The sequence below is a fragment of the Gymnoscopelus microlampas genome (genome assembly GCF_963454915.1).
Source record: "Gymnoscopelus microlampas genome assembly, chromosome: 6".
In the NCBI taxonomy this organism is placed as follows: Eukaryota; Metazoa; Chordata; class Actinopteri; order Myctophiformes; family Myctophidae; genus Gymnoscopelus; species Gymnoscopelus microlampas.
In genome coordinates this window covers 35290028-35302415 of record NC_139943.1, presented here as the reverse complement: position 1 = coordinate 35302415, position 12388 = coordinate 35290028, and the positions used below count along the sequence as shown (strand labels likewise).

At 45.0% G+C, this 12388-nt stretch overlaps 2 protein-coding genes across 2 annotated transcripts; one reads left to right on the top strand and one right to left on the bottom strand.

Annotated features, from left to right (window-relative positions):
* Window positions 1-287: 287 nt before the first annotated feature.
* Window positions 288-1889, top strand: rag2 (recombination activating gene 2; the record flags this gene model as incomplete). Its single annotated transcript, XM_084059389.1, has 1 exon — window positions 288-1889. One exon carries the CDS (start codon window positions 288-290, stop codon window positions 1887-1889), a length of 1602 nt encoding a protein of 533 aa, XP_083915515.1.
* Window positions 1890-4620: 2731 nt separating this feature from the next.
* On the bottom strand, window positions 4621-11927 carry rag1 (recombination activating 1; the record flags this gene model as incomplete). The annotated part of the gene is made up of 4 exons (XM_084059552.1): window positions 11799-11927; window positions 10405-10743; window positions 7615-8735; window positions 4621-6368 (listed from the first exon to the last, which is right to left on the bottom strand). Exons 2-4 carry the CDS (start codon window positions 10719-10721, stop codon window positions 4621-4623), a joined length of 3186 nt encoding a protein of 1061 aa, XP_083915678.1. The 5' UTR covers window positions 10722-10743; window positions 11799-11927.
* Window positions 11928-12388: the final 461 nt, after the last annotated feature.

Here is a 12388-nt window from a genome sequence, read left to right as displayed (position 1 = left end):
AATTAGTATTACTATTATTATTACAACAATAATAATTCATTGGGCTATATTAATACTAGTATATAATACATAATTAATTGAATTATGTCTTGCATACATTTCAAATATTCATATTGCATTTAATATTTAGCACACAGTATATAATATATAACATTATTAAAAAAAATCTCACTAGTAAACAGGAAGAATCATGGAGTTCCTAAAATGCATATGATCAAAACAATCAACAGCTGACTGACCCCATTGTGTTTGTGTGTTGTTGTTTTCTCACAGACACCTGTTGCAGAATGTCCCTGCAGCCATTAACTCCAGTGAACTGTGGAGCCCTCCTACAGCCTGGGTGCTCCCTGCTACAGCTGGATGGGGAGGCGCTTCTGTTTGGCCAAAAAGGCTGGCCCAAGCGCTCTTGTCCAACGGGAGTGTTTGGAGTGCGGCTGAAAAACGGAGAGCTTAAGCTGAGGCCCATCTCCTTCTCTAACGACTCCTGTTACCTGCCTCCGTTGCGCTGCCCAGCTGTTGCCCGCCTTGACCCCCATGACGGCTACCCAGAGAGCTACCTAATCCATGGTGGCCGCACTCCAAATAACGAGATCTCGGCCAGCCTCTACCAGCTGACCCTGGATAGCCGCGGCTGTAATCGCAAAGTCACTCTGAGGTGTCAAGAGAAAGAGCTAGTTGGCGAGCTGCCAGGGGCCCGATATGGCCACACTATCAGCATGGTTCATAGCCGGGGAAAGACGGCCTGTGTGCTGTTTGGGGGCAGATCATACATGCCTGCAGGAGAGCGGACCACTGAAAACTGGAACAGCGTTATAGACTGCCCTCCTCAGGTGTTCCTTATTGACCTGGAATTTGGCATCTGCTCCACCCACACATTATCTGAGCTCAGTGGTGGACAGTCCTTTCACCTGGGCCTCGCCAGAGAAGACTGCGTCTACTTCCTTGGTGGTCACTCGCTCTCCTCCGACTCACGCCCCCCTCGCCTTTTCCGACTCCGTGTCGAGCTTCTACAGGGCAACCCCCTGCTCTCCTGTGAGGCCCTGGGTACGGGTTTGTCTGTCACGAGTGCCATTGTCACCCGTACGGGTCCCGCTCACAACTACATTATCTTGGGAGGATATCAGGCTGACTCTCAGAAGAGGCTGGAATGTAGCACTGTCATCCTGGATGAAAAAGGGATCCACATCGAGGCTTTAGAACCACCTCAGTGGACTGCGGATATCAATCAGAGCCGCACGTGGTTCGGTGGCAGCCTGGGCGAGGGAAGTGCCCTGATAGGGGTTCCATCGGAGGGAAGGTCAGCCCAGCCAGATGCACATTATTTCTATCAGGTGTGCTTCCAGACGGAGGGGGGCGAAGCGGGGGAGGGCACCCAGGGCTGCAGCCAAGAATCCACCGACTATGAAGATTCCACTCCGCTCGAGGACTCAGAGGAGTTGTACTTTGGCCGAGAGCCTCACGAGCTCGAGGACAGCAGCGACGGAGAAGAATACAAGTACAACGAGGACGACGAAGAGGACGAGTCCAAAACGGGCTACTGGATGAAATGCTGCCTGGGCTGCCACGTGGATGTCAACACATGGGATCCATACTACTCCACTGAGCTCCACCGTCCTGCCATGATCTTCTGTTCCAGGGGAGAAGGAGGCCACTGGGTGCATGCCCAGTGCATGGAGCTGTCCGAGACCCTGCTAGTGAGGCTCTCTGAAGGGAACAGCAAGTACTTCTGCATGGACCACGGAGGTCTGCCCCGCCAGGAAATGACGCCACCTCGACGAGCGTTAGCCCTGAAGCGCACGGCCATGAAAATGCAGAATAAGAAGAAGACTCCTCCATCACTGAGGATGACACCGGCTAAAAAGAGCTTCCTCAGAAGATTGTTTGACTGATGAATGGGAAAACATTGTTTAACCGCTTTTAGTGTTTACATGTATTTTTTATCTTAACTGCTCAGCTACTGTAACTGACTCTTGAGAGGACACCTGTTGTGTTCATATTCTGTGGAATGTTTGAAACAAAAAAATGCTTTAAAAAACTATGTAATATTCTAGTAAATGTTTGTTGAAAAAAAGAATCAATAAAATGTATTTAAAACTGATATCTATGCTTTGTTTGAAATTACTTACACCCTAGCTTGTGTAAATAAAGCAATATTGAAAACACTTTAGAAAGCACAAAAAAAATGTAATTTAAAACGGCACAAATCATGTTTAAAGCCTGGAATAATAGTTTACCTGGAAACGTTCAAAAGCTTTCTAAGGAGAGAGATGGTAATTATGTTTTAAGAAACAAACACAATTTTAAACAGCCAATTATGCACACAACACTGAAAAAAATTATTTCATTATGCCACAGTTATACCACATTTCAATATGTGGTATAACTCTCTGGAATAATCTGGATAAAAAATATTAAGTTTGCAATAATATTAAACAGTTCAAGCGCTACTATAAGCAATCACTCAAACAAAATTATGGACAGTTGATTTTATATAGACTATGATTCTTTACTTTATATGATGTCTTTTTTATTCTTTACTTTATATGTCTTTTTTATTACTTGTATTATGATTGATTTACATTTACTATATGTAAAACTATTTATGGTATTTCGTAAACTTGTTTTCTGTATTATAACATTGTTTTACAATATATTGTTATATGACAAGGTTAGAAGGGGGCTGGACAAAATAAGCTTTTGCTTCTCTCTGTCCAATCTTGAAAAAAAATGGTTGTGCTTTGTTGTTGATGATGCATGGAGTATGGAGTTTTCTGTACTTTTTATTGTTCAAGATAAATAAAGATCAAATCAAATCAAATCAAAAGAGCATGATGACTTGCAGCAATTCCTTTATGCATTAGAATAAGAAGAATCCAGAATATACAGTAATTTCAAATTTTGTATTTATTCATTTTTTGACATGACAAATATTTGTCCACAAGAAAACTCCTAGACTTGCACACTACATACAGCAAGGTTTTGTCCTCATCACCACAGATATACATACATAGTAAAATCCATAGTGTTAATTTATCCATTTGTAACGCGAGTGTGTTAGAGTGTCTTAGAGTAAAATTAACACTGAGGATTGTATTGTGCAGCATTGTAGGTCTTCTGCTTCAGTGCAAGTAGCCTACACTGGAAATATGGAAGACTGAACATTTTTACATCAAACATTTTCTACGTATTACCTTAAAACAGACTACTCAAAGTTCTCTCCATCCACAGAATGCAATTTTCTTTATATTCAAAATGGTGTTGTAAAAACAGAAAGAAATGATGAAGTGCACTGTGCAAAGTGAACCAGTGGAATTTCATGACTCATCCATCATCCATTAGTTTGGAAATGCAATTCATTATATGGACAAACACAAATATGAGACACAGCACAACAATACACTATACTGTAAAGCATGACGTTATTGTAGGATTCTGACAACTGTCAAATGAAAATGTGTATACTTCACACTGCTGTCATGTGGTAAAAGTTATGACAGGGAAAACGAACCAAGAACATTCAATCAAATAAGAAAATAAAAATTGCCTGTCACAATACAAAATAGTCAGGGGCTGAACGGGAGAAAATAATCAATCAATCAAACAAATGTATAAACTCAAACAATGCAGTTTACATCCACTTTCTCCTATTGTCGTCCATCATCCTCCCCTCGCTGAGAAAAACATTGGCAAAATATGACAAAGTCGAGCCTGCAAGGAAGTCCACACGGTACTGGGCTTAGTAATGAACCATACCATATTTCTATGATATCAACAAAAAAGGTCAGTATATGTTTTATTTTGTGTGAAGAAGAGGTAGAATAAGTATCATTTTCTCTGCCACTGTGCAAAAGCTCTATAGAGATAAAACTGGTTCAAAGTGACCCGGCATCTATTAAATCCCCTCAGGGATCCCACCATAAAGCACTAAAATAATCTTTTTCTGAGGGCACTCATGAAACAAAGAGCATTTGGGTCCTGCTGATTCCATTTTGCTCCAGCCCAAAAGATAAATTAATACAGCGGTCATAAATTTGGTCTCTTTAACACAATTTCCCTACCATGACTTACAGTGCTTTCATCTGTTTCCATAAATATCCCTTCTGTATAAATGTATAAATGTGTCATAACCCCACAACACAATAAACTGCACCATATTTCACAGGAAGCTGGAGATAAAAAACAAAATCTCTCCTGCTAAAAGAAAGGAGAAAGACCTCTATGTTACCTCTGTGCACTGGCCTGCTTTTGAACTGTGATCATTAACTTGAAATTAACAAGTATGGACCAAATATAAAGGCTGGAATTACATAATACGATAATGTAATGTATTATATTATATTCCACAGCCTTCTTGAAATTAAGCAAGTAAATTAGATGGGACATTTAAAGGAGAAAACATTTTTAAATCATGTACTTTAAATGAAGTGTAAACGATTTCCTTCAGTTACGGCAATAAACCTCAATGTCATAGATAATAGATTATATTGCTACAAGTCCAAATGTTGCAATAAAAAGTAATCCAGTCATTAATTCCTCATAATGTTTATGTAAGAAATACTTAACAGCTTCAGATCACAATCCCGGTATTGAGATTATAAAATCAATCAAGCCTTAACATTGTCAAACATGAGAAGCGTCAGGGGAGATATCTTCACCTTCCAGGATCTCCCCTGGGTCAATGGTAGCTTTCAGAGCTGTGGCAGAGTCTTTATGAGCCTCCATGAACTTCTGCAGGTACTTGGAGGTGTAGAGCCAGTGGTGTTTCAACACATCCTCCAGCTCAAAAGCCTTGGACTGACGAGCATTCATCTTACGGAAGCGCCTGAATAGTTTGTTTGCTGACTCGTTCCCCTCACTGGCCCATGCTCCGATAGAGCCATCCCTTTCTATGATTTCAGGGACGTGGGCCAGGGTCTTGTGCAGGTAATTGGTAATCTTTCCGTCATACCTGTATTTGAAGGTGGTGGAGAGGAGGTCCGCAAAGCGCTGGGAGTTGAAGCTGTAGCGGCACAGTTGGTCAGGGCATTCTTTGGCTGGGTTGCTGGCACGCCACACAGGTTTCATCTGGATGTAAAGCCCCATTAGCTCCCTCAGAGCCTCCCGCCTTTCCTCTGAGGGCACCAGTTCGCACACCACGTCCACGGTCTCCTCGGACATCAGCCTCCGGGCGTAGTTCCCGTTCATCCGCATCACCGGCTTGAGCTTGAGTTTTTTCCTCAGCTGCTTGTCGAGGGCGGCCCTCCAGCGTCGCCTTTCCTCTCGGCTGGGGTTGGCCTTCTGGAACACCTCCCCGATCTCGTCCTGGAAGATCTTGTAGAACTCAGTGGCGTTACCAATGTCGCAGTGCAACGCATCCAGAGTGGGCTGTGTTTCCATGAAGGGCTTGGCGGAGACCCCCTTCACCCGATCTCGCAGCTCATCGACAGACTCCGAAAAGGGGTTGCTCCGCCATGTCTCGTAGCGCTCCAGGTTCTCGCTGTGGCTGCGGGTGATGGAATGGAGCACCATGTTGTGAGAGGCCTCCGCCCGGGTGGAGTCGCACAGGGTGCAGACGTAGGTGGAGCCTGATGCCTCCAAGCCCTCCATCTCACGCACCATCTTCTCATCATAGCCTGTGCCTCTGAAGTAGAAGCGGAACGAGCGGGGGAGGCCCCCCATGGACAGGATGAGTCGGCTCTCTGTCATTGCCGTCCGCTCTGCGACCACGGGCCCCAAGACGGCAGTGAGCATCTCGTGGTCCGACTCGTCCACAAACATCAGGCACATGGGCTTACAGGACAGCTCGGAGTTGGGCTTCGGCTCTGTGAAAATGGTAACCGCCTCCGCTTTCCCATCCGGCATCACGGAGATGGACATGACGGTGAAAGAGAAACGGACCGCTTTCTCAGGGATGGCGGGGCCCCCGCCATGCTTCTCGCTGACATCTCCCATGCCATCGCAGGACTCTTTGATCATTACACTGAAGCCTGAGGTGCAAGCACTGTCATCTAGCCCGCACTCTCTCAGTCCCTCCATCACCTCCTCTTCCAGGTCCTTCAAGGCAGACGCAAGGGCCACGTCGTAGCGAAACCTCCGGCTGATCGTGTCCGCCGGTGAGTCATCCACCGAGTCAGCCCAGCCCGAGAGCCCGTTGATGATGCCCACGTGGCAAGAGGGGGACACGCTCTTGAGGGCTGGCTGCCATTCAAACGGGTGGTAGCCAGGGAGGAGCTCCTTCTCTGCCGCACGGAGCGTGTGCAGGGGCTGGAAGATCTGGCGGCCGCTGGTGGCCTTCACGGTCCGGTACATCTTGTGGTACTGACTGCAGCTCAGAAAGGTATTAACCCGAATGGCAAGGCACACAGCAGGGTGCAGCCCAAAGCCTCTGCCTGTAAAAGAAAAAAGAAGTGAGGGAAAAGAGAGAGAGAGAGATTAGGAACGAAGACAATAATCGAGGAGCAAAAGGGAGAGAAAGAGAAAGGAGACAGGCAGTGAAGCCTTTGTTTAATATGTTTAAGTGTATTCTGCTGCTGATAATAACTTCCTTATCTAACATTTCATTACAGTAATTGCATGCCCTGCATTTGCTGTCCATATAATAAGATATTGGCTAAATGTTATCTGACGGAGAGGGACACCTGAATCTAACTGGCACATAAATGAGGGTCCATTGTCCAAAACTCCCCATAAGCCTGTTTTTGTGTTTTTCATGATAATAACAAAATGCAATATTTCCTAATTTCAAAAATGTTACAGGGGGGATATGAGGGTGAGTCATTGGAGCTGGCAAAAGTGATGTATTGGCTGCAAATGAAAAGAGACACCAGCTGGCCCCTGTTCCCCAGAGAGGAGGATGGTGCTGTCTGTGTAATTTGCAGATACAAGAGCCGCTGATGTTGTTTTGATATTAACAGCCCCTTGACAAGAGTTGTTATTGTGTATAAAAGGAAGAGTGAGAATGAGAGAGAACCAGGGAGGAGCCTGGGTGTGTAACAAGACAGAAGCAGTTCAAAAGACAGGCAAATAATGAAAGAAAAAAGCTTTTCAATTAGTCTCCCAGACAAGTTCCTCCATTGTCATGTAATAGTGAACTTTTCAACTCATTGTTATTTATGAGATGGTTGCTTTTCTCTGCGGTACACAGAAATATTAATGAGCAAAGGTCGCTGCACTTTCATTCTCTTTTTCAAAGGATTTAAGGGATCTGTTCTGCATATTGACATTATTGGGTGGAAACCTTGTATGTCCAAAACAGTTGCTTTTCAGGAAATGGAAAAAAAGAAGCTGTGTTCTAATGGATCCAAGTACTTTAAATTGGTTAAATATCTATCAAACCCACAGAGAGACTTAACCACTTTCAACCTGGCATCCCTATTTTGGGCATGTCATTATAGTTGAAAATGAAAACCTTTTTAGCTAATCAAAAACAGCAAAAATAGCACATCTACAAGCTCACAAAGCATGTGACACGTGACCCATTGTGAGCTTATAGGCTATATATAATACGCTATTTTTGCTACTTTTGCGAGACACAGGCATACGACAAAGTATAAAATAGTGCTTAAATGGATGAAGGATGACCAATAGCATTCATTTATGAAAAAAACAAAAAGATGAACAGAATGGCTCTATTACCTTGCATCAGGGCCTCCAGCTCGTCTGCCTGCCTGTGCTCGTTTCCGGCCCTCAAGGCGAGCAGGAACAGTGTGAGACACACTGACCTCATGTCGCCTCCTTCCTCTTTGTCAGCAAACACCTTCACCTGGCTCTTCAGGTCTCTGAGTCGATGCTTCTGGGCGCGACGGGTCAGTGACAGCAAGTGCTGACGGGGTCGGCCTCCCTTGTTAATCGGAAGGTAGTCGTCTGTGTGACTCTCTTCCAGCTCCTCTTGCCGGTGTGCTAGACAGTGGGCCCTGAAAGTGTCCAACCTCACTAGCTCCCCACAGCCGTCTCTCGGGCAGACGAGAGGGAGGGAGTGCAGCACCGCCAGGAAGGCCTTGGTGGGCGGGGTGAGGTCAGCAGGGGCACAGTGCAGGTAGCAGGACGGGCAGTGGGGTCCCAGCGCACGGGTATATTTCATAATACAGCTGCGGCAGAAGAGATGTCTGCACGGGGACTGAACTGGGTCAGAGAGCAGATGGTCACAAACCAGGCAGGTGAGGGAGCAGAGGAAGTCCACGGGAAGTCCCTCGGAGATCAGCCCGGCACTGAGGTGGTCTTTCTGACAGTGAGTAATGCTTTTCACCCACAGTTCCTTCTGAATGTTGGGCTTCACCCAGGCTTTGTCCGCAGGACCTTGGCGGTGACCTGCTTTTGGTCTCAGAGATCTCCTCTCACCAGGGACAGGGTGATCAGAGAGGTCCAACTTGGCTCTCTTGGCCATGTGTTGGGCTCCATAACGACGCTTCCTCCTCTTCCTCCCACTCCGTTGGAGTGAACGCTTCCTGGGAAAGCAAAGGGAGCAGAGTGAAGAGTGGGGCGTCCACTCAGGTACCCGTCTCCTGGAGAAGCTGCAGAAGCCTCCTCCCCGCATGACGACCGTCCAACAACGATGGCAGAAGGATGGGGGGTGGATGGCCTCTGTGTCCTCCTCCACGTCCACTTTGAAGACCTTGAGGACGACCTGTGGCCAGGTCGTGAACTTGCAGCTCATTTTACGCAGGGCAGACCTGCTTGCCACATCCAAAGAACCCTGCACCTCATGCTCTGTGCCTTTAACTTTCCTTAGAGCAACGCCACAGAGCCGACAGAGACACCTTCAAACAAGACAATTATACAGCCAGTCAGTATAGTATAGTACAGCATAGTATAGTATAGTATAGTATAGTATAGTATAGTATAGTATAGTATAGTATAGTATAGTATAGTATAGTATATATAGTATAGTATAGTATAGTATAGTATAGTATAGTATAGTATAGTATAGTATATCGTTAGCCTTATAGCATAATTGCCGACCTAATTTCGTGGCCAAATTGCCATTCTGCCTAACTTTACTCTCCTAACACTGCTGCTTCATTGTGGCAGCGGTGGCCTAGTGGTTAGAGGGGCGGCCTTGATACCGGAAGGTCCCTAGTTCGATTCCCCAATTCATCACATCAATCATGAATCACCGCTGAATAGCCCTTGAGCAAGGCTTCCATGCAGGGTCCGGCTGGAAACAAGCTTCGTGCTTAGTCCGACACCCTGGGTAAACAACAAACTTTGCTTTTGCTTTGCTTTGCCTTATTGCCTATATCCTCAGCCTATCAGAATGCTTGTTAAATTACACAAATGACTTAGGCCACATCTACACGGAGACGTTTAAAAAAATGTCACAGAGTCGTTTTCCAAAAGTTTACCGTACACACGGAATCGTCTGTGTGTCCACACAAAACCACTGAAAACATCACTAATCCACTGAAAACACTGTAGTATATATGCCCGGCCGGTGGGTGGTGCTGTGCTGGAAAGTAACAAGGTACATTTACTCAAGTACTGTACTTAAGTAAAATTCTGAGGTATTTTTACTTTACTGGAGTATTTACAATTTGTAATACTTTTACTTCTACTCCACTACATCTCAGAGGAAAATATTGTACTTTTACTCCACTACAATAATTTGAAAGCTTTAGTTACTAGTTACTTTGCAGATATAAAGGTATTACATTATAAAACATACATTAACCACTTTAGCCCTATTTTATACATAGGCTATTTGAAAATAGCCGATCTACAAGCTCACAACGCGCATCGAGAAGCATTGTGAGCTTGTAGATCAGCTATTTTAAAACATTTTATAGTACTTTTACTTTTGGTACTTTAAGTATATTTTGATGCCAATACTTTTGTACTTTTACTTTGATTGATTGGGGGGGGGGGTCGGCGCAAGCGGGTTAAGCGAGAGGTGGAGCTATAGCGTCATCGGTTCAGGAAAGATGTGTCTTTAGGTGTACACACGGAGACACAAGCGTGGCGTTATTCACTAAAAACTTTGCCGGATTCACCTAAAAACGTCTATGTGTAGACGTGGCCTTAGGCAATTATGCTATGAGCCTGAGGCTAACTTTTTGACTTAGGCAGAAATTATTTTGAACGTAACAAGCATTCTGCTGAGAACTGTTGAAACTCAGATTTGATGTGGTTCAGTGATGCATAAAGACATAAATGGCTTTTTGAACACAAGGTATTTGCATTTGCTGAATAATTAGAGAAAGCTTGGGATACGTTTGTATAATTATGTCATAAATATTATTTTGTCTTAGTGTCTTATAATCGTGTCTTGTCCTGACACGAAAATAAAAATGTAATTAATTAATTTATATAGTTCTATAAAACACAGTATAGTATAGTATGGTATAGTATAATGTACAACAGCTGTAGTATAGTACAGGAAAGTATGGTACAGTAGTATAGCTATATTGAGTGTGTGCACTGTGCATTCACCTGAGGTGGTTCATGTGAGTGTCCATCTCCTGTAGTTTCAGATCTACTCTCCGGCCTGGACCCTCTATGTACTCTTTACTTTTGCCTCCAAGGCACAGTTTCATCACACTCCCAGGAAGAGGCTCACTATCATCTGCAGGGGGCGAGATGCCAGAGGCTGCTTTCTCGGGCCCCGTCTCACTGGGGAGAGGGGCCTTCTCCATGGACTTCACCCGAAACAGTTTGAACTTCCAGTGTGAGAACTTGGAATGATCGTGATGGAGTTCAGCTGGCATGGAGGATCTGGGGCCATCTGTCTCCAGGCCCTGCTCCGCCATGATGGGAGAAATGTTGTGGGCCCTGGAGAGGAGAGAATAGAATAGGAGAGGAGAGGAGAGAATAGAATAGGAGAGGAGAGGAGAGGAGGAGAGGAGAGCGTAGTTAGCCATATAACAAAAGTATTAAATAATGTCAGCTCCCTGCAGTGAGAAGCCCATTAAAACATACAGAGAAGAGATTTAACTGTAAAAAATCCCCAGATTTCCCAAGTGCCTTTTTCACGTTTAAGCCCAAGACACAACCTATCAGCTTTACTTGATTCCTGTTGAATTTATACATCAAGTCATCTAAAATCCCCCTGCACAGACAGGGAGGCATGTAGAGCCTTGACACTGAGTGCTGTATTATATCATAAGTGCCATTTAGGTCTTCTGTAAAATGCATGAGACAAGCATTGGGGATCAATACAGCAACGAAATCTTCATTTCTCTTATCTCCAATTCCATCGCTCAGGGAGCCATTGTGCCTTTTTTTTTTACTTTGACACAGCGATTTGCTAAATGGACAACCTTACCCCTGTAAGGCTGTCTCTCACGTACATTAGTCATTTTGTGGCTGAAGAATTGGGAGCCTCCAGCTTCCAATTCTCGCCAGCTCGACTGGCATTTAAAAACACAAGAAAGGATGGGGTGATGGGAAACAAAGTGATTGACCCCACAGGAGAAAAGGTCAACAAGAACCCACCATATTAAAACAAATGCATTCCTATTCCCATATGTCCCAAACCAACCCAGATTTGATCAATTTCAATTAAAAAATGTGCATAGTCTGGAAGTTCAGTCACAGTTCGCAGTTCATTCGCAGTTCAAAGAATGAATCATGTAAACAAGCCTATAAACTCTTAATTCCACTGGTGAGTCTTACCATTGCACACCAATAGTGCACACATTTCAGCATGGTCCCTCTATCCATCTTTCTATCTGCCCCTGTGCGTTGTATCCCTGGGAGGCTGGAATCTGGCGGCCCCCTTCATTCCCCAGCTCTGTGTGTGTGTTTGTATGTGTTTGCTGTGTTGAACTGTCCTCTGAGACAAACAGCTAAGGCTGTGTGCATGTGTTTGTCAGCTGGGCCCCTACCTTGTTTTTCAGTCTCAGCTGGCGTTTGTCTCCCCCGGGGGTTGGGGGTCTTCTCCGCATGGGAGCACAGGGGAAGCCCGGGAGCCGATGTGACACACAGCGTGTACTCTTTATCTGTCTCCAAGTGTCTCCCAGCTTGGTGCTACGAAGGATTGTCTTTGCATGCAGCGGGGATCCCTTCATTGTCTCTCCTTCGTGTCTGGTATTTATACCCTCACTGGTGTGGGATCCCAACAGTCAGTTGATGCCACCTGATCCATACAGCTGATGAGGGAGAGAGAGAGAGAGAGAGAGAGAACAAGGTTAACCCCAAAAAACACAACACAACACAACACACACACACACACACACACACACACACACACACACACACACACACACACACACACACACACACACACACACACACACACACACACACACACACACACACACACACACACACACACACACACACACACACACACACACACCAACAGTAACCCCCAAACAAACAATTGTGCATGCCACCGCACGGCACCTCAGCTGGAGAAGCCATCATGTCATCATTATCTCCCATGTCTGAAGGTTCACCTCAGCCAGGTGGCCTC